The sequence below is a fragment of the Bactrocera neohumeralis genome, chromosome 2 (assembly GCF_024586455.1).
Source record: "Bactrocera neohumeralis isolate Rockhampton chromosome 2, APGP_CSIRO_Bneo_wtdbg2-racon-allhic-juicebox.fasta_v2, whole genome shotgun sequence".
Taxonomy (NCBI): Eukaryota; Metazoa; Arthropoda; class Insecta; order Diptera; family Tephritidae; genus Bactrocera; species Bactrocera neohumeralis.
In genome coordinates this window covers 44,011,267-44,034,848 of record NC_065919.1, presented here as the reverse complement: position 1 = coordinate 44,034,848, position 23,582 = coordinate 44,011,267, and the positions used below count along the sequence as shown (strand labels likewise).

General features: G+C 37.8%; 1 protein-coding gene across 5 annotated transcripts in view; it reads left to right on the top strand.

Annotated features, from left to right (window-relative positions):
• The window catches only part of LOC126753162 (RYamide receptor), a 361,468-nt gene that overhangs the window by 212,249 nt on the left and 125,637 nt on the right, over positions 1-23,582 (top strand). For all 5 annotated transcript variants that reach the window (XM_050464402.1, XM_050464426.1, XM_050464418.1 and 2 more), the window contains one exon: positions 1,685-1,883. In XM_050464402.1, coding sequence (XP_050320359.1) covers positions 1,685-1,883 — 199 coding nt within the window. The remainder of the gene's footprint in view (positions 1-1,684; positions 1,884-23,582) is intronic.

Genomic DNA, 23,582 nt, shown 5'->3' with positions numbered 1-23,582 from the left:
ATGTAGAAGTTCACGCAAGTGAGGAAAGTTCTCTGATCGCCATTCACTTGGGAGTGGCCAGAAACGATTCTTTCACATATGACTCAAGCAGCTCACTACTTCCGGTCTTTGGCCCAGTATCCTCTGGGTAGCCTAAGAACATCCGTTTGAAGGCGAGCTAAAGTGAGAAGGCGAAACATTCCCTCCGCAGGGTTGTGCGCTGGGTTGGGGACCCGCCACGTAAAAAATTCTACCAATGAAAATTAGCAAACAGCCTCGGATGAGATAAATCAACAACCGACCAGATATTCACCATGCGCCAAATTTTGAAAAGGACCCGTGAAAGGAGAATCGACACACACCACCTCTTCGTCGATTTCAAAGCTGCTTTCGACAGCACGAAAAGGACCTTTATGCCACGATGTCTGAATTTGATATCCCCGCAAAACCAATACGGCTGTGTAAGCTGACGTTAAGTAACACCAAAAGCTCCGTCAGGATCGGGAAGGACCTCTCCGAGCCGTTCGATACCAAACGAGGTTTCAAACAAGGCGACTCCCTATCGGTCGACTTTTTTAACCTGCTTCTGGAGAAAATAGTTCTGCAGAACTAAACAGAGAAGGTACCATCTTCTATAAGAGTGTACAGCTGTTGGCGTATGCCGATGATATGATATAATCAGCCTTAACATCCGCGCCGTTAGATTTCTGCTTTTCTCCGGACTGGACAAGGAAGCAAAACAAATGGGTCTTACACTGATGGCGGAACGAGGGCAAGACGAAATATCTCCTGTCATCAAACAAACAGTCGTCGCGCTCGCGACTTGGCACTCACGTCACTGTTGACGGTCATAACTTTGAGGAAGTTGTAGATAATTTCGTCTATCTTGGAACCAGCGTAAACACCACCAACAATGTCAAGCCTAGAAATCCAACATACAGGATAACTCTTGCCTTAGGTGCTACTTCCGGACTGAGTAGCAATTCGAGAAGCAAGAGTCCTTTCTCGACAACAAACTCTAACCTAGGAAGTCGCTCAACCAATTCCCGTCCTGTTTAAGGCGGAGTCTGGACGATGTCAGCACGGATGAGTCGACGTTGCCGGAATTTTCACCGAGAGGAAAGTGAGCGCAGAGATATACGGACGTTCTTAGTTCAGCGAATTAATGGCGCGCTGGTGTTAACTCGGATATAATCGCGTAAGCGGTGTCTACGCCAATTAAGAAGAAGAGTAGCGTCTCAGCAATGACTTTTGGACTATCATCACACCAAATGCGACAATTTTGTTTATTAACGTGCGCATTAAACGAAAAGTTAGTTTGATTGCTGAACAAAATATATTTGTCAAAATCGGAATCGGCGGACATCTCGTTTTGGGGCCATTCATTCCGGCTTCAAGTCTTGCATGAGTTGTATTTTTTAAGCCTGCCATCCAAGATTATTTCGCAAAATCTTCCACAAAATGTATTGGCACAGCTCCCATTGTTGTGCGCGATGACGGATGGACTTATTCGGGTCTTCGCATTTTGATGGATATTCTTTGTAGTCATTTTCACAGATCTCAACTATATTTTATTATATTAATTTTTCTTACATTCATTGTCACAGTTATATTGTTATTATTGTACTTTTCCAGCATAGTTTACAAAATATTATTTAGTTATAAAATTTCAATTAACATATTTCCCTCCTGTTGCGTGTTGCAGGTACATTTGTCACGAGGAGTGGCCTTCCAACACACAAAACTACTATTATACTTTAGCGCTGCTGGCACTGCAATTCATCGTCCCTTTGATAGTGCTCATCTTCACCTACACACGCATCGCGTGTGCGGTCTGGGGCAAACGACCGCCCGGCGAGGCGGAGAACTCACGCGATCAACGTATGGCGCGTTCCAAGCGAAAGGTAAGTGAGAAAGCACCCTGTCTTCTAACATAAAATTTACATGCACATATGCTGAGCATATTTCAGCAATTTCGCGCTGAGTTTATAGATTGTTGCCACCAGTGTTTGTGGTAGCCCATATCAGCGAGTTGCGTTTGCCAATAAAGCAGCTTAAAGTGCGCGCATTAGCTGAAGGCAAAAACGTATTGTGCACGCGTCTGAGTGGGTGTGTTTATGGAGATTTGCATTTTATCATACTATGTTTGTAATATGCCGCAGGCTCAACTAACTACGTAACGGCACACACACACATACACTTTTATATATATACAAATAAGTATACAGCAGTTTTATCAATATTAAAGTGTTTATAACAACTCTGTCTTTATTGCAACAATAAAAAGTTGTATAACAGAATTCAAGGCTTATATTATAAGAGTTTAACTTAGTATAAATAATAAACAAAAATTAAACACAGCCAAAAATAATTCACATAAACTAAAAATACTCTCATTTTTTCGCGTCAAAAAAAGTAAAAAGTAGCAACAACCGTTGCTTGTTTTATACTTATTTCGGCGCCAAATATCTTTTGGAAACAGTTATTATTCATGAGATTAAGTGCAGTAAAACATATTTTTTATATCATTAGGTTTTTTTTTGTGAGGTTAAGTTGCTAAAATATCAATATTTGTAATGGGTAAGCGAACGACCACTGAAACGGTTGAAAACTCATATTGGACTTGCATAAAAACGATAAATCTTTGCGCGAAATTGGAGAAATAGTTGAAGACACTATTGCACAATAAAAAAATTATTGATAAACATGGTACACAGACTGTTGAAAATTTGTCACGGCCGAGCCGACCAAAGCGTCCTACTGACACTGAAGCGCGATAAATAGTACGGGAAGTAAAAACAAATCTAGCTTCAAACGATGCTCAGATATCAAAAGATATAGCGGAGACATCGGGTAAACCAGTAAGTGCCAGTACAATCAGGATAACTTTGCACAAAAGCGGTTTGCATGGACGAGCACCACGCCGAATGGCCTATACATCAAAGACGAATAACAGATGAACTTGGAATTTTCAAAAAAGTATACAAATCAGGCTGAAAATTTCTGGGAAAACATTTTTTATGCAGACAAAAGCAAATTCGAAATATTTGAATCGAAAAAGTCTCCCAAAATTTGGAGATCCAAAAATAAAGCCTTTACTGATAAGTTTGTTACCCACACCGTAAAGCACGGTGGAGGATCGCTTATGGTCTGGGGTTGTATGGCAGCATCTGATGTTGCGAATTTGGTTTTTATTGAGCCCACGATTAACACATTGGATTATTTCAACATTTAAAAAAAAAATGTTGCTCAAAGCATTGAAAAATTAGGCCTATCAGGAAACTGGATCTTTCAACAGGACAACGATCCTAAACACAAGTCCAAATTTGTTAGTGAGTGGCTGTTATATCAAACACCAAAACTCTGGATAACCCTCCTCAGACCCCAGACATTAATAATATCCAGCATCTGTAGGAGCACCTTGACCGAAAAATCAGGCAGAAGCACATTTCAAGCAAGGACGACCTAAATGAGGCTTTGATTGAAGAATGGAGCAAAATCTCCCCAGAATTTACAAAAAAAAAATTGCAGAATACATGCCCAGAAGAGTAAGTGATGTCCAGAAGTCCAAAGGAAAGTAAACAAAATACTAGAATAAATATTAATTTAGTTTACGTACATAGATTTTAACTTTACAGAACTCTGTTTACTTTTTTTTGACGCGAAAAAATGAGAGAATTTTTAGTTTATGTGAATTATTTTTAGCTGTGTTTAGTTTTTGTTTATTATTTATACTAAGTTAAACTCTTATAATATAAGCCTTGAATTCTGTAATACAACTTTTTATTGTTGCAATAAAGACTGCGTTGTTATAAACACTTTAATATTGATAAAACTGCTGTTTACTTATTTTTGGCGCTCACAGTATATGTTTCAATGGAAATATTTAATATATATGTACGTGTGGTACCGCAGAAAGTAATTTACAAGTTATTTGCTACCTCGCTTTGAACTTCGTGTTGCACATCTGCATATATGCAACGCCACTTGCACTTAAGCGCTTATACATTTTAATTCTTCAGTTACATTATGCAGCTGTGGCAATCTTTTGCCGCGCAATTTTGTTTACTGCCATCCATTGTGCTTGGTGAGTGCAAGTGACGCAGTGGGTGGTGGCTGCTCACCACTACATGCACACTTATTTAAATAAATAAACTGTGCTCATGTTATTCAAGTTCTTGGGTGTGTAAATATGTGCATATTAGTGTTGTTGGCCAGCAAAGTTTGGCAAAGCGCATATTTTGTGGCACCGCACGTGCATATTATTATTTCGGATAGTGACAGTTTTGTCGGCACGCGGAGAGTTTCAATAAATGCAGCCAATAAAATACCGAACACCTCATCGAAACGTAAAACTTTGTTGTTATTGCTTGTATAACAAGCTTTCAAAACCAACAACATATACCTCGATTGCTGCCAGAGTTCAACGGCGTCGAAAATTATTATCGTAAAGTAATGGGTAAACCATATTTATATTGAACTTCCCATTACAACTATTACAATCAAGGCTTTGCTTTTTTTTATAAAGTATAAGTTCTACCAGGATCCTTTCAACGATACCAGCGCAATTTAAAAAAGTTAAGCTTTATTAAGTTTTACAAATTGAATCTTGAGATAACCTCTAAATTCGGTATTACTTTCGGCCTTTGTTCTATATTTCGGTTTTCTACATTCTAAGTGTTGGAAACTTTCATAAATCAGTCGGTGTCTTATTGGTATACAATTGGTAAATCATCTTTAGTTGAAGTTTTATTAATTGCTAAATGCAATTTGATAATAAATTTGCAGAGTTTCTTATAAACGGTTTCGAGAACGTAAGAACATGTTGGTTCTCTTCACTTCTAATAATATTATCTTGTAAACCGCTTTTGTTGTTAAGACCACTCAAAGAGTAGGGTTTATGAAACTTTTCACTTCTATGACAATATAGCCGCTGTAAAATTAGCAAAATGGTTCTATGCCACATAATGACTCAACTAGATACCGTTACCAACTCTTAGGATTTTGTTTATATTATTGAATACTGGGTATATAACAATATGTCCAAGAAAACTTTCGAATTTAATTGAAAAAAATTACTTAGAAATTAAATATAATTAAATAATAATGATTCAAAGTTATATATCGGTATTATGCAGACATATCAGATACCATATTTATAGAAAATGTTCGGATTTCCTTACTTTTGTCAAAAAATTCGGGTTCTGGTCCGGATTTGTTGGGTATGAAATAAAAAAAACTCTTCGTAAAACTTGGAAGGACGGGCTAAGTTCGGGTGTAAATTTTGTAGAAATTGATTTGTCAGGTCTCGAGATATGGTATTTCACCATCGTCCAATTTTCCCACCAGCTCCCATAAGGCTTTCTCATACCATCTCGGTGGTAAAATTTAATGTCTCTGGCGTGTTTATTTATTGATTTATCGCGCTTTTAGTAGTTTGTAAAAGTACCGTTATATGGGGAGGGAATGGGGTTATCCTCCGATTTCATCTATTTTCACACTGTCGGTAGAAGTTCTTATAAGATTCGTACTTAGAAAATTTGGCGGCTGTAGCTTGAGTGGTTTGGGAGATATGTACATTCAACTTGTTACAGGGCGGGGCCACGCCCACTTTTTCCAAAATTTTTTCCACAAATTATAGCTTTATATTTTCATTTAGTGCGTAGTTATGGCACTTTTCGCTTAATGGCGATTTGTAGGCATGGCAGTGCTCCGATTACACCCATCTACGAACTCGAAATTTTTTTGTACTAAGGAACCCACATACCAAGTTTTATCGAGATATCTCAATTATTACTCAATTTACAACTAGCACGGACGTACGGACGGACGAACAGACAGACAGTCAACCCGATTTCAACTCTTCTCGTCATGCTGACCATTTATATATATATAACCCTACGTCTATCTCGGTTAGTTTTAGGTGAAACGTACAACCGTTAGGTGAAAAAAAAACTATAATACTCCGTAGCAAGTATAAAAATGTAACAAACTAAAGTATATACATATATGGCAATATTCGATTTGGTGATCGCTCTAAACAGAAAGTTTTGATAGCTCGAGGAGAAAACAAGAAAGACATTGATTGTCTTGTACTTTTGCCGAGGAGCAACTGGTATAAGGTCGGATCTCTAACGAAAAGTAGTCCTATGATTCAACGACAAGTCCATTATATTCTGTGGAGGATCGTAAGCTTGAGAGCGTTCATCGAGCGGCGTTTATCAGCACTTGTGGTGCACTAAGGTCCACTCCAACTATATCATAATAATATGGGTAATACCGGATGTACACCTAAAGTGAAAGTTACTTGTATTATACTTAGAAATTCTGGGTTTCAAATGGACATTTGTCTGAACATTCGGAAATTTTGCACGTTTTGACTTCATATCGGATCTTTGGCTCATGAAATCGTCAAACCAAACTATAGGAAATTTTTTTGATCAGATACCTTGGAGAGAGTTGCGAATAGGTAAAATTCAGTAGCGCAGCCTCCTTCAGAGAAGTGACGATCCACTCTGATAGTAGAGCAGGGACACTAGCCTTAAACTCACTAACCGTGCCTTCAGGGCTGGTTAAGCAATACCTAACTTTGCAAACACGAAATGGAATTTAGAAACTTTGTGATAAGACTGGTATGCGTGCCGCACGTAACTGTAAAGCACGAGCTGGAAAGGAACCTTCGCTATTAATAATATTAGAAGAATGGGAACGGGTGGGTGCTCAACTCTTCTTGTGTCCTACTGGATAGCTGAGTTTCGCGGAAGATTAGCCAGCGCTGGGCTATCATCCGTTCATGCGCTGTCACAAGATTCTTTTGGCTCAAGATCGATCGTCAAAGATCCAGTAAGCTCTTTGCCTTAAGTAAGGACAACTTTTCTAGGAGTTCTAACAGTTTAACCGTTTATTGCCTGTTGTAAAGTTGAGAATATTACAGGCTGCCAGCTGCAGAAGACGAGATGGAAACATCTTCTTCCTTATCGATTATTCTAAGGTTTAAACAATTGGGAGCTGACACTTTCTGATAAATCCACTGAGCTGGTAGTAAATTTGTGTTAGCCACAAGATGGCTGAACTAAAGTATGATATCAAAGATCGCCAAGGACATTGATAATTTATAAGTTTCAAATACATAAGTTATAATTATACTATCTAAGTCTTAACGCTAGAATTAATATTATAAACTTTCCAATATTGACGAGTCATTATAAAATGGAGGCCGTTGTAGAATGGATTTAGGTGCTCACTATCACAAAAAACACGGTTCGACTTCGAGAGGCAAAGTTGGAGAAGACAAATTTCATTACATTACACATAAAATCCGTTAGCCTTTGGGAGTTGAAAATTTGATAAGAACAAGAAGGCATTTCTAACATGACAATACTTAATGTTAATAATATAATTGCGAGCATAACTACGATCAAAAGATTTATATGTAAAGAGAGTGTTTGAGAATACCTTTCATTGATTGATACCAGTTGTTTGTTCTGTTCGTCAGTCTCCAACGAATATCAACTTTTAACGTGTATGCCCCGTATTTACAGAGAAGTAACGCTGACTTGGTTCGCTTTCTCTTTACCTATTATATTCACTTTCGCAAAAACCCAGGCTAGAGAGTTGCAGAATAATTTTATCATATTACAGTTTCTTATGCTATCAAAAAGTTTTCGAACGCTTTAAAGTCGATATATGTACCATATATAACTAATGTTATAAGAATAATAGAAGGATACTTATCAATTTGTTTCTAAGAGTATATGGGATATATACAAGGTCTGTCGCAAAAGAAACAGGACTGTTAAAAAAAACAACAAAAAATTAATATTTTTCAAAAGTTATATTTTTTTATTCAAAGTAGTTTCCTTGTGCTTCGATACTGCGTTTAGCCCGGTCAATTAGCATTTCAAATGAGTGTTTAAGGTCATTTTTCGGAACCGGTCGTCGCCTTTTGGATAGCTGAAATGTCCTGAAACCAGTGTCCTTTCATGGGCAAATGAAGTTTTCCAAATAGGTAAAATTTTTTGTCAAAAAATCAGTGAAAAGCGTCACCCGATGACACGGCGCATTATCGTGCAACAGGCGCCAGGACCCTGCCTCACGGTATTGTGGTCGAGCACGACGAATGCGTGACAAAAGACGCTTCATAACACCAAGGTAAAACACAGCATTAATCGTTTGGCCAGGTGGGACGAACTCTCGGTGTACAATACCCTCGGAATCGTAAAAACAAATTAGCATTGTCTTTATTTTTGACTTCGGAAGACGACCGACTTCTGATCGTCACAGAGGTTCTCACGACCTTCTTGGAATCGCTTAAACCACTCATGCACATTGCTACGGGATAGGCACTGATCACCATAAACTTTTTTCATCATTTGAAATGTTTCAGTAAACGTTTTCCCAAGTTTAAAACAAAATTCAATATTTGCTCTTTGCATTTTACGACCGATGACCAAAAGCTGCTGTCACTTTTTGATCGATAACATCGATTGTAGTTATCCAATTGTCTTAAAATTTTTACGAAATGCCAACAAGAGATCAAATTTTTTATTTCATTTACCCACCAATAGGTGGCGCCACCAGAAACAGTTATATTTAAAAAGTTCTGTTTCTTTTGCGACAGTCCTTGTATATATTCACAAAATAGTTCTCATTATAAAAAAGTGGCGTACACGTCTTTTATAGTACCATATTACATATGTATAATTTCGTAGTGAAGGTTACACAATTTTAAAAGAAGAAAAATTTATTTAATTTTCAACTGGTAAGCTTCACTAAATAAGCAAGCCGGTGGACAGGCGAACTTTAAGGTCGGTGATGCCTATTTTTTGTCACATCAAGCTGACAGACAATGAAAACTTTAGCAACAGCGCAGGATAACAAAGGCTTCTGCAACAATGGAAGGCACGTGGATCAACTGCAGGCAGAGTCAGCACGATGGCAACCGAATGGCTGAGGCGTTTGTCATTGAAAGCGTCGAAAGTTTGGCACTCGATGCAGCACGCAATCGGTTAGACTGCTGGCCCGTGAGTAAAAATTTCTGGAATAAAATGAATATGATTGCAGGTTTGACTGCAAAAAATTTAAGCAAACTTTTTCTAAGTACTGTCAAATCGTACAAAGTTTCTGTGCTCTTACATCCTTTGTAGATTGTTCACAGGATTACGAGTAGTCATGGACGAAAAGCGTTTTACACCAATTTGAACAAATCTAAATTGTTTATCGTTTTATACAGCTTTTGGTTATAGAAAAGGTGAACGAACGCCTACTGGTTAAAGTTTTGAATCCGTTAAGGAAATGTTATTTCAACCACTTCTTGTTAACAAAATATATTACAGATGCAAGATAGGAATGGAATATTGATAACAATCAAATTTGGTATCTTATTAACATATATTGAAGGTCATATACTCACTTAGTCACAGTGGTAAACCACATAAGTTTTAAGAAAACTTGTCCATTTTGTTTTATTCAACGACTTAAATATAGGTGAAGAGACGGAAATTTTATGGCTCATATTAAGGGCAGAGAAAGGGTAGAATTTGATTGTATTAATAATTAAGATACTCACTGACCGACATATTCGGCATGAAACTTTTTAAAATAACGTAAATCATTATAAGTTAAGGGAAACCCATTTCCAGATTACCTACTCTTTTGAAGAAAAAGCACAGAAATTTCAAATTTAATGGGAAATGTTTATTATTAATCGAAAGAACATTTTTTGGCATTTATTTTTTTAACACTATCTCTATCAAACGTTGGCCGTGGCTACGTCTCAAATGTTCCATCGACTGGTAACTGATGAACGACAAGCGCGATGTTTTGCTCCAAGGCCAGAAATGAAGCGGGATTGTCCACATAGACTTTAGATTTTGCATATCCCCGCAGGATAAAGCCTAACGGTGTGATATCACACGATCTTGATGGCCAATCGACCGGCCCAAAAAGTAAAATTATCTGCTCACCGAAGTGTTCTTTCAGTAACTCCATTGATTTGTGCAATTTATGGGAAGTGGCGCCTTGTTGAAACCAAATGTCGCCGAGATCACGAGCTTCAATTTTTGGCATCAAATAGTTGGTTATCATGGCACGATAAGGGTTGCCTTTGACGGTTATCTTCTCACCGGCATCATTTTTGAAGAAACGTGGACCGATGATTCCACCGGCCCGCAAACCACACCAAACCGTTGTTTTTTCCGGATAAAATGGCAGCTCTTGAATCTCTTTCCAAATGCGCCAATTTTGCTTGTTTACATACCCATTGATCCAGAAATGGGCCGCAAAAAAATTTGGCTCGGAAACGTCATATCTTCTTGGAACTCTTCAAGAGTTCACAGAGCGAAGCGATGTCACTTGGGAAGGTCGAGCGGCTTCAGTTCTTGCACAAGCTGTATCTTGTACGCTTTCAATTTAAGATCTCAAAGTAAAATTCACTAAGTCGTTCCATTCGTCAGTCCCAGTTGCTGCGAAAGGCGCCGAATCGACTGTCCACGGTTTTCGTAGGCCGATTACGTTCACCATATGTTGAGTGAAGCGCACGAACACACATTTTTTAGAGAACGCAAATTTTTATAAAGTTGAACGATTTGTTAACGTTGTTCAGGCGTAATTCTTTCTACGATGAAATGCCAGACAATACTGAACAAAAATAACATGACAACATGATTGGTCTGTCAAAAAAAGGCTATTGAAAAAAGTACCTCTTGGATAACCCCATTTTACCTATTTCTGGTATGATTGGCTGGGCGGCTGGCATGCTTTCTTTAAGTAAGTAGTTTAAAATAGTACTTTTAAATGGAAGCTGGGTATTGGTATGATTTATTTTTATCTCATTTAGGTTTACCTAACTCTGTTTTGGCTATCTGAACTCATAAATAACCACTTTTGCTCCAAGAGAAATTTGCGAAAATCGAAAGTCCTAGTTTTTTCAAAAGGTACGAGATTTTTCCATAAAATAGTAGGCATTATGAAAACAACATGTTTATCCAACAAAATGGACCTAAATGACCTAAATTGGATCATTCTAAATACAGTTAATAACACAAAATTAATTCAAAAAACTTATTTCTTCTTACTAGACCTAAGATATCATTTTAGAAATGTTATGATATAGCCACTCCAGACCAAGCTACATTGCAAATATGTGAAGAAGCGCTCAGCACAATTTGAGCAACAATAAAATCTCTTCCACCATTCACCAATTAATATTTAGCTAAAGGCGGTAAAAATTCAACAAAACGACATTAGACTCTAATTTAGACATAAAATCTGCACGGTAGTTGGTTTATTAGTTTTCTATAGATTGCTTTCATCTATTTACCGTTTACTTTTTCGACGCACTCATACATACTTTGGCACAAATAGCTTTGGCCTGTGCGTATTAACTAATAAACCGCTAAAGAGGCCATTGAGCGCTTCTATGTCGCCGTTGACCAGATCAATGATGGTGCGGTGCGTTTTGGTGTAACCTCAACATCAGCGTAAATCAACGCATTAGCGCGGTAGCATGCAACGTGTGGCAACTTGAAAGCCGTAAATCCGCATTACTGCACCCCTCCGCTACCGGCGCGATTGTAATTGTAGCTGTAGCAAAATTGCGTGGCACACGCTCCACAAATGCTGCCGCCATTCACTTTTCGGTCCGCCTACCGCCCTGCACGGCGATCGAGGTGAAGATGCCACCACGAGTAATTTCAGGAAACCAACTAGAAAGGCGGTTGCGGGTGCACCAAGCACATGGACATAAATACAAGCGCACTTCAACACTTGCGACGCGATATAGGCAAGTCATGGCATGCCGACACATTATTGCTGCCGCGGCAGATGCAGAGAGGCGGCATCGTTTGGTTTTTGCTTTTTTGTCTTCTTGCTTTTCTTTGGCTTGAAAGACGTAACATGTTGCCAAGCAGGATGGCAAAATTGTAGATTTTTATTGTCTATTGAATTGTTGCTCCGGCCGAGAGGGTGTGAGGATTTGCTGCCGCCGGCGTTGGTCTCACAATGAAGCTTTGCCACTGCGACTGCTATGGGGCCATCATCCATGGCTTAATGTTCACATTTTGTTTACATACTCTGTCTTTTTTCCTCTTGTTACTTGACATCGTTGCCGTTGGCACCTCCACGAAATATTGATGTATTTTAATTTGTATGCCTAACCGAATAATTTTGTTTGCGCTTTTATTTGTTAACCAGCACGTGTCAGCACTCGCCGCCTTTTTTTCTGAGGATTGGCTGTTGAGAATAGTTTAACGATGCGATATTTTGTGTTAGATTGCTAAAGTGAGTTGTTGTCTTCTTAGAAAGGGTATGCCATCACTTAATATTTTCAAAGTAAACAAAGCTATTGGGGTTCAACATAATTTTCATTTACAACCAATATTGAACACCTCGGTTTAGCAATAGGTTAATGGATGTGAAGATGTTTAGGGCTAACGTCGGCTAACTATTTTACGCAGGGCAGGGTTCGATTCCATTTCCGCGGCAGTCGGGTACCTAACCGGAACGAACCAAGATTTTTATTCACCCTCTTAACTCTGCAACATTTCCCAATGTATTAGCGAAACTCTACAAATTCAACCAAAGTGGCTACATTTAATATATTGGGGATATTAAACTCAACCAGAAAATCGAATATCAATAAAATATGCAAGATACATATATTAGGTTGTCAAAAAAGTCTTGCGGTATTTTCGCTAGTTGGCGTTGAAAGCGCGTAGTTCTAGTTTTATTCGTCGCATCGGGTCATGCTTTTTTGGAAAGGTCATTTCACACGCTAACACGTGTTTGATTGATTGTCGTTTCTTTTAAGTTGTTCGTGAGTTATAGCGTTAAAAACATGGAGCAAAATAGAGAGAAAATACGGCATATTTTACAGTACTACTACGAGAAAGGCAAAAATGCATCTCAAGCCGCCAATACAATTTGTGCAGTTTATGGACCCGATACAGTTTCCATTTCCACCGCACAACGATGGTTTCAACGTGTTCGTTCTGGTGTAGAGGTGGTCGAAGATGCGCCACGCTCCGGAAGGCCTGTCGTCGAAAATTGCGATAAAATCGCTGAATTTGTCGAAAGAGACCGGCATAGTAGCAGTCGTAGCATCGGTCAAGAGCTAATCATGAGTCATCAAAAATTAATTTCAATTTCAATAAAAAATTCAATAAAAATACCGCAAGACTTTTTTGACAACCCATTATAACATGTTGACTGATATATACAGTACAAAATCAACTTTAGATTCGGAAATCTATATATGAAGTATACGAGGGATAGAGAAAATGTTGACCCAATTTTCCCTCTCTTTGATACAAGGACACATTATAGTCAGGAAAGGATATCTTAAAGGCTTAAAGGTAAAATAGCAGCTATAGGCACTGTGGTCTGAATATCTGGATCAAATATTTAGGCTTTGAAAATTTATGATCCAATTTCGACAATTTGAATTTGAATTCATGCCCTAAGACCTCTCTTTGTACAAAAGAGAAGAAGTAGGATTATTTTTGTCCGATTTCGCCCATTTTCAGAGGGAAATATACGAATCTCAACAGACTGTTGTGTATCAACTTTAAATGGAATTTTTAGATTAGTTTCTTTGCTATTAGCAGTAGGCGGGGATATAATCCGGCTCCCCAATTTTTCGCCAGTCGGAGGAAGTACAGACAATAATTGTTCTGATGAGTTTTGTTTGACGTTTACATTCAATCTATTTGGGGCCAGGGCTACGTCAACTTTTTCAAAAACTTTGAAACTACTCACAGCTTCATTGAAATCGTTATAACAAATTATACTTACGGTTATAATTTCTTGGTTAATAGTGTTTTATAGGCGTTGCATTATTTCGATTCCGCATATCTATAATAATATCCAGTTTCATCAAGATATCTTAGCTTAAATATCTTAGGAAAGGTCAAGAGGTCAATCCTAACTGGAATCTAACTTGAACAGCTTAGAACGATAAATTTTTCTAAGGGCAAGGAGTTCGGTGCATCTCGTGCGTTCTACTCTAGTCCAAAAGGATCTAGCAGTCGCACAGGTGCGGGCCGTCACCCAGCGTTTGTAAATCACACACAAAATTCATTGGTGCAGCGCAAGAACACAAGGTGCAAATGGGTACTAAACTCGGTCTCATTCCGATATGAGCGTGGCAAGAGCTCTGCCTGGCTCCTCGGCTTTGCAATTACCAGCGATTCCTTTGTGACCAGGCACCCAAACGAATCTAATGATAAAGTAGCTTGATGCTATTACTAGTAAGGACATACTCTCCTTAACTAGCTTTGAAAGCACAACGTGTCGAGCCTAGCGCTAGTATTGCCACTATGCTGTCGGAGAAAATGCGCACCTTCCTGAGAGAACCTACACTTTATAGCCGTACGTCTACTGCTACCTTAATAGCAGTCACTTCTCTCTGAAAAACACTACATTAGTTCGCTACCCTAAATCTAAGATTGACGGAGATCTTCTTACAGAATAACTTCCCTTAAATTTTCATCCCGGCTAGCTCCGACTCATATATGAAAAATCTTACTGCGGCTCTTCTCGGTATGTGAGTAGTGAAAAAGCCGCCACGAGTAGCCTCTGTCATGCAGTTATCCAAGTTTTCAGGAATGCAGCTGACGGAGGAGATAATTTCGGCGTGTCCTTGTTCGAGGCGCTTCACATACCCAGCTTCCTTGAGCCGGAGAGCGCACATCACAACAATGCACCTGCTAATACCACAAAGTTGTAAAATGAAAATGTGCAAAATGAAAAACCTTATAAAGTTAGGCAAATATGAATTCCTCAAATTACTTGCTTATTTATACCGTTAGGTAAGTAAATAGACGCACTTAATTGATTTGTTTGTTTTCTTTCACTTTCATACGCCCATTGCAAATCAATAAAAACTCTAATTGAAAGCAGCCCAATGCAAACAATAACCAAATGCACCAGTCATTGGCTGCCCGAAAGCCACTGCGTCATGGACCAAAACAAAAATGTTGGCAATTGATCAATCTGTGTGACTGGCAAAAGGCAATTGCGGCATTTGTCCGCCGCCCAATTGGGATTTGTGCAATCAAAAATGCATAAATACGCAGGCAGGCATGTAATCGTGTAGAAATAGCCGAACAGATAAATAGATACAAGCTATTTAGGTAATTTAGGTAGACATTTTTTGTGGCTCGCTGCGCCAGCTGCAGGCCATCGTGTTGCAGTTGCATGTGCAACAACGTGTCATGCGTGCCTCTATGGGCATTTATGAAAGCATGTAAATGTGCATGTGTGTGTGTGTGTGGAGCACACGTAAATTACATGTAGTTGGCGAATGTTGCAAAAAGGCAAAATACCAAATGATGCGACAAAAATTAGTGATGTCACCGAAAATCAAAATTCGTTGCGCGTACGTGCGTGTGTGTTAGTGTACATGTGGTTGCTGCTAAATATGCATGCGTTTAAGCAGATGCAACGAGGAAACGAAAACTGCTAATATTTCAAAAACCAGTGTTCAAAACCACAGAAACATAAAACAACAACAACAAGCAGCAAGTGCAGTGCCAATGGGTATCTTTCGAGATGAGATTTTGAAAAATGCTGCAGTTCGCCAAAACGAATCGGTTGCTGTGGCATGGCAATCAGCAATGCGCAGACGCAGCAAGCAAGAAATCAGTAAATTACAAAACAAGGGTTTGCAGAAATTTCCTATTATTTCTGCATTTCTGTGTGATCAAGCTAAATAATTGACAAAGTGAACGGCGTGGACAGATGCACAAGCGTGCAGAAATTTATGGCCAAGCAGCGTACTAAGTACAGCAACTAACGGGCTGCGTAAACAGAGATTTGGTATAACAAATTTTTGGAATTAGTTGATGGAACGAGTCACCTAGTAGTTGTATTTCAACTACTTTTAAAATGGTACGAAATGGAGTAGTGAAGGGATAATTCTTTCTAATAAAAAGTTAATTTCTCTGCATAGTTCAATTATTACTGATGACAGTGCTCATTCAAGTGAATCTAATGGTTGAATAAGTTCCTCGCCTTAAATCAAGTTCTCTTTATATCTGTTTCCTCGATAATGTTGGCTGTTTGGTTCTTCTTTTAGTGATGTCTCTCAATGAATACTCTTACTTATCTGTTAGCGACAAGGTTTTACATGTCAAAACTTCATTTCCTGAGTTTTATGTTTTCTCACTAACATCATTTAATATTTAGAATTCTAAAACTCTTAATATGTAGATGTATATAAAGTAAAACAAAGGGTAAGTAAGCACATTTGTTTCTAAAAATGTTAAAATTCAGAAGAACGTATCTTTGACCATATAAATAGGGTATTCTTTAAGAATTCAGAAAAAGTCTTGTAAGGATATTTCCTATATGCCCAGACCCTTTGAACCCATCCTTTTAGATGTTTAATTTTGATTCCCGCGTTTTAGACTTGAGCTCGCAAAACCTTGACGTCAAGAAGCATTAAGACGTTTCTTCCGCGTCTTCTTCGAAGAGCTGCTATAACTGGCATTAGTTAAGACTTTTAATCTGAATGTTGCCTTGCCTTGAAAAAAGACAGCGGAGCCTCCATCCATATCCGTTCATATGTCAGTAAAGCGGAATAGCTTTGAAAGCACATTCGTTTGACAATTTCCAATGATTCTACTATAGATTAGCTTTGGGGTTGGAGAGTATAATAAGTTTTCCATCTCCGAACGCCAGATGGCTTTTATAGGAAGGTTTTGCAGAGATAAGAACAGCGAGAGCCACCCCATTCAGTCGCAGTACAAGAATAATTGCCACAAAGGGTATAGGTTGTGATAGGAAGTCCTTATATCAGTTATATATAATAATAAATACCTAGTAATTGAAGACATTGTTCTAGAATTTAGAAATTATAGGCACCAAGGCCGAGTTTCGGTACATTTAAATATCATTCTTTTATAAACTCAATAAGAGGAACCCATGTTTTTTTTCTAGGTTCGGACCAACAACTCCGTCAGCTATTTGTTAACTGTTATATATGTATGGTATGTACAAGGTGCGTTCCAAAGTAAACAGGACTTTTTGAATCCAGCGCCCTGTGGCGCCATTTATATATCGACTGGTGCGTTAGAATCTGCTATCTTTATCGATTGTCCAGTGAGAATTTAATGACATTTCATTGATTGGAAGTGAAGTTATTGCGTTTTAAGTGTCAGTATGTTTGTGTTATCGGAGCGAAAATGAGCTTCGAACAAAGCGCCAACATTGAATTTGGTTTTAAAGTTGATAAAACTTTTACCGAAACGTTTCAATTGATGAAACAAGTTTATGGCGATGATTGCCTATCCCGTAGCAGAGTGCACGAGTGGTTTCAACGTTTTCAAAGTGGTCGTGAGAACATAAATGACGATCAACATGTGGGCCAATCAAAATCCGTGATCACTGGAAATTCCATCGAAACTGTGCGTGAATTCATCAAAAATAAGCCGAAATCATCATTGACATTCATGGAAATGGAATTGAACATCTCCAAAATATCGATTTATCGCATTTTGACCGAACATTTGGGCTTACGAAAGGTGTGTGCACGGTTTGTTCCACACAAATTGACTGACGACCAAAAATTGCTCAGAAACCAACATTCGAAGGACGATTATTTGACCAAAAATCACATTTTAACCATTAACCACTCCCCGTATTCACCTGATATGGCACCGTGCGACTTCTTCCTTTTCGGAAAAATACATTTGCCCATGAAAGGAAAGCGTTATGCAGACATAGAGGCCATTCAAAAGGCTTGCACCGACATACTGGCGGCCATACCGGCCAACGAGCTAAAACACTCGTTCGACATGCTTTTGGATCGTGCAAAAAGCTGTATTGAAGCAGAAGGAGACTATTTTGAATAAAATAAATTGATTTTGCCGAAAAAGCCATTTGTTCTGTTTTTTTTTAAGTCCTGTTTACTTTGGAAACAATTGTACTTGATCAATTTGTTTATTCTCTTAGAAATAATAATAAAGGCCGATCTCTTTCGAGGTTTCCTACATTTTTAAAGAAAAAACGCAGAAACTTCAAATATAATGGGGATTGTTTATTATCATTCGAAGGAAGATAATCTCTTTCAAATATTAGACGCGGCTACGTCTCAGATGATCCATCCGCTGAGTTCAATTTTCGATGACTCTTTCAAGCATTCGTATAGTAATTGGCATTGTCCGCACAGACTTTAGACTTTACATGTCCCCACAGTAAAAAGTCTAACGATGTGATATCACACGATCTTGGTGGCCAATTGACCGGCCCAAAACGTGAAATTATCTGCTTACCGCAGTGTTCTCGCAGCAAAAAATCTATTGATTGATACGATATGTGGGAAGTGACACCGTCCTGCTGAAACCAAATTTCACCAAGCTTCAATTTCAGGTGACAAACAGTCAGTTATCATGGCGCGATAACGGTCGCCATTGACGGTTACGTTCTCACGGGCATCATTTTTGAAGAAACCAAACCGTAGTTTTCTGTATAAAGTGACTGCTCTTAAATCTTTTCAAGTTGCTCTTCGGTCCAATTTCGGCAACATTGCTTTTTTACATCCCCATGGAGCCAGAAATAGGGCACATCGCGGAACAAAATTTGGCTCGAAAATGTCGGATCTTCTTCGAATTTTTCAAGAGCCCAAGGGCGAAACGATATCACTTGGGAAGGTTGTGCGGCTTTAGTTCTTGCACAAGCTGTGTTTTGTACGCTTTCTAATTAAGATTTCGACGTAAAGTGCACCAAGTCGTTTTATACGTCAGTCCAAGTTGCTGTGAACCACACCGAATCGACTCTCCGCGGTCTTCAAGTACACTGCCAACTAAGTCTGCTATATTTTCATCATCATTTACGTTATATTTCTTAAGTATACTTCAAATAAATATAGCTTCATCCAAAGTTCTTTATTTGTCCTTCCTTCCTTCCGATATTTCTATAGTTAAACATATTAAGCTTGCTTTAAAATGGTGCTTCAAAAGGCTGGTTCCCATGATCTGCTTAGATGATGTGAAAATCGTTTTTTTCCCACTGATGATGGTACTCTATTACAATAGAGTAAAGACCAATACTGTTCCAAATCTTTACAGTTTTTAAATAGTTCCAAAGTACTTCGGTCATTTCAAATTCGCAAACAAAACAAACGCCATGTAACACATTCACTGGTGCATTTTATGTATGTAAGTACATAGCTGATGATATCGGCAGATGGTTATCGCTATAAAAACAAATGAAAAGCAAATAATCATAAAAAATCGGGATTCGAAAATGAATACAAATTTGCAGGCCAGCTGATGTGCAGGTGATCAGCGTACACATTGGTGTTTAGTGGTCGCCACAGCGTCGCGCAACTTTCCAAAGCGCGCGCGATTGCCTCACCAACGCCTCCCATTTCGGTATCTCGGTCGCAGAGTTCGCGGCGATGCGCGAAAATGTGGACAAAAATTTATAAAATACAACTTTTTACAATCATCTTCATTTCGTATAGGCAACGTATGGCAAGCGAGTGTGGGTAATAGAAATTTTAGGCAAAACAGGATGTCAGCGCATGCGAAATTTAATTAAGCCACAAACGATCGATGCGTTGCGGTATACCAATAATCCGCTACAAACAAATATGATGGCACAAAATAAATGAATAAACACCGGTTTGATTGCAAATATTGTAATTGCGGAAATTCTCACGCATGCGTTGTGACAACAACAGTAAAATAGTTAAATTTGCTCCTGACGATTTGTGGATTCATTAAAATTATTTACTAAATTGTGCGTAGGAAACGTTCCATATACGAATATAGAAATGTATGTATATACAGATATATGATTTGTTTAATAGATTTATTGAGTATTATTAAACCTTGCTTTTTATAATTTTAACACATTAATAAATTAATTAAATTAATAGAGTCAAATAAGTAGTAAAGTTAGGAACTAAAGTTTCCCCAGTTTTATTCTGAATTATAATCTTTTATGTGTGTGGAAAATTTTGTTGACTTTTTTAGACACTATGTTATCTTTCAACGCTAAGTACTTAAGATCCATTGTAGAATTTTCAGTCTGACGAAGATTGCACAGTGTGTCAGCAGATCGCTTTTCTATAGCAGCAAATAGAAACGCTGGTCATGTATGACCGAACAAATAGATGAAGCGTCTAATTCTCAAACTTCTGTTAGAAAGCAAAGAACATTAGAAAACAAAAGGTAAATGTAACAAAAAAATTGTAAATTGTAATGATATTTTAATATGAATTTGTAGATGTTGAAAGATTCATGTAAAAGCTAACACTTTCTAAATTTAAATGCGTTCTCGAAAATTTGACTTATCTGCTGATTTGTTATCTTGCTCTATTTTCGTTATATACCGTTGCACAGGTGAGAATTACACAACTTTTCTGAGCTACATTTACTGGGTAAATGTGAAGATAAAATACAATTAAAACAAGAAAAAACGTTAACTTCGGTTGCACCGAAGCTAAATACCCCTCACAGGTGCATTTCTGTTAGTGTTCAGTTTGTATGGAAGCTATATGCTATAGTTACCCGATCTGAACAATTTCTTCGGAGATTACATTGTTGCCTTTGAAAATAACATATACCAAATTTCGTGAATATATCTTGTCAAATGTGAAAGTTGTCCATACAAGAACTTGATTCCGATCGTTCAGTTTGTATGGCAGCTATATGTTATAGTGGTCCGATATCGGCCGTTCCGACAAATGAGCAGCTTCTTGAAGAGAAAATGACGTTTGCAAAATTTCAAAACGATATCTTAAAAACTGAGGGACTAGTTCGTATATATACAGACAGACAGACAGACGGACATGGCTAAATCGACTCAGCTTGACATACTGATCATTTATATACATATATACTTTATAGGGTCTCCGACGATTCTTTCTGGGTGTTATAAATTTCGTGACAAACTTAATATACCCTGTTCAGGGTATAATAATACTTCGAGAGAAGAAAATAATAATTTCAAGACTTAAGGTCCTCCACTGTAATAAGTTTAAGGTGTATCGTCATAAAACTAATTTCAGAAAGCATATTATTGAGATCATTTTCACAATTTCGGAATATTTTACTTTACACGTTATGTAAAAAAATATCTATATCACCACATCGGATCTATGAAAATGTCCTTTACTGTGTTATATGGTGAAAGCTACTAAAAGTGCGATAACTCACTGAATAAATTCGCCACAAGCATTAAATATCACATCCAAGCTAATCTTTAGGTGAATGAATATTTTTTTAACTGAGTACTTCAAAAATGGAACCTAAGAAAGTCTCTTCTAACGATCTTACGCCTTGCAGTTTCCCATCATATATAAAAATTCAAGACTCGCTTCCAACTGTTGGCAAATTATCTCATTTCAAAGGTTTTATATGAAATTGAATGCTCTACAAAAAGGTCTCTTACGATTGTTTCGTAAACCTAACATTTAAATTTTTTTCCGAAGGGGGAATCTTCTAAATAGATGCAGCTAATATTGACAGTATGCGCGATTCACACCGCACCTCAGCCACTTTTCTTTTTGAAATATTCAAATTGCAAGAATACACAAATTCCGTCATTGGTTTTAAATAATATCTTATATTAACACATATATTATATAAGTTAGTGCCACAATAACTTTGACTGATATATCATCATTTCATTATCATTTTTCTACTTCATTGAGCGGCTTGAGTCCAGTGAGAAACAGCTGATGTTTGAATACTTTCGTTGCTGTGGAATACTGGTTACCATATACTTGATATAATTGAAATGAAACAAGTAAGGAAGGGCTAAGTTCGGGTGTCACCGAACATTTTACACACTCGCATGATAAAGTGATAATCGAGATTTCATTATCCGTCATTTACATATTTTTCAAATACCGTATTTGTGTAAAGTTTTATTCCGCTATCATCATTGGTTCCTAATGTATATGTATATTATACAGAGAAGGGCATTAGATGGAATTCAAAATAGCGTTATATTGGAAGAAGGCGTGGTTGTAAGCCGATTTCACCCATATTTCGTACATTTCATCAGGGTGTTAAGAAAATATTATATACCGAATTTCATTGAAATCGGTTAGTAGTTCCTGAGATATGGTTCTTGGTCCATAAGTGGGCGACGCCACACCCATTTTCAATTTAAAAAAAAGCATGGGTACAGCTTCCTTCTGCCATTTCTTCCGTAAAATTTGGTGTTTCTGACGTTTTTTGTTAGTCGGTTAACGCACTTTTAGTGATTTTCAACATAACCTTTGTATGGGAGGTGGCCGTGGTTATTATCCGATTTCTTCCATTATATATGGAAATGCCTGAAGGAAACGACTCTATAGAGTTTAGTTGACATAGTAATTTCCGAGATATGCACAAAAAACTTAGTAGGGGCGGGGCCACTCCCACTTTTCCAAAAAAATTACGTCCAAATATGCCCTCCCTAATGCGATCCTTCGTGCCAAATTTCATTTTAATATCTTTATTTATGGCTTAGTTATGACACTTTATAGGTTTTCGGTTTTCGCCATTTTGTGGGCGTGGCAGTGGGCCAATTTTGTTCATCTTCGAACTTAACCTTCTTATGGAGCCAAGAAATACATACGTATACCAAGTTTCATCATGATATCTCAATTTTTACTCAAGTTACAACTTGCACGGACGGACGGACAGACGGACGGACGGACAGACAGACATCCGGATTTCTACTCTACTCGTCACCCGGATCACTTTGGTATATATAACCCTATATCTGACTCTTTTAGTTTTAGGACTTACAAACAACCGTTATGTGAACAAAACTATAATACTCTCCTTAGCAACTTTGTTGCGAGAGTATAAAAATTGATGAAAAAGTGGGCAGGTCAAGGGTAAATTTTTATGTCTTCGTCGTATTTAATTATTGATTTATCGCACTTTTAGTAGTTTTTAACAGTACCGCTATATTGGCAGTTGGCGTGGTTATCATTAGATTTCATCCATTTCCACACTGTGGTTTATGTAGCCCCTTGCTACTGCAATACATCGGTGCAAAAGTGCAGTTCTATATCTTAAGTTCGGGCTTAGTTATGGTACTTTATAGGTTTCGTTTAATGGCGTTTTGGGGCGTGATAATCGCTAGATTTCCCCCATCTACCTACTCGTCCTATATTTTTTGCTAAGAAGCACGAGTACAAAGATATCTCAATTCGTACTCAAACTACCACCGTGGGCAAAAAAGTAGGACTTTTTAATTTAACTTTGTTACTTTGAGGGGAACGACATTGTTTCAAGAATAAATTAAGAATTTTAAAATTATGAACAAAGTCTTACCACTCTTTGCTCATAGTATTACAAACGTGACTGGCATTCAAGTCGTCAAAAAGCTCAATTTCTAAGTTAAAACCCAAAAATTTAGATTTAGGACGCATATTTGCCACTCTCTTCTCACTCGGACTCAATCTGTCGCTAAAAATGGTTTGATGCTGAATCCATAACTTGCCGTATAGTGTGATGGATAAGCGTTAGATGTCTAAGGTTAAGTTTCTTTCAAATAATGATAATTTTATGATATTATTGAGGATGTTGGATATCCAATTTCGCCATTCAAATAAAGATTAAAAGATAAATAAAAAAATATTGTGTGTGATTATC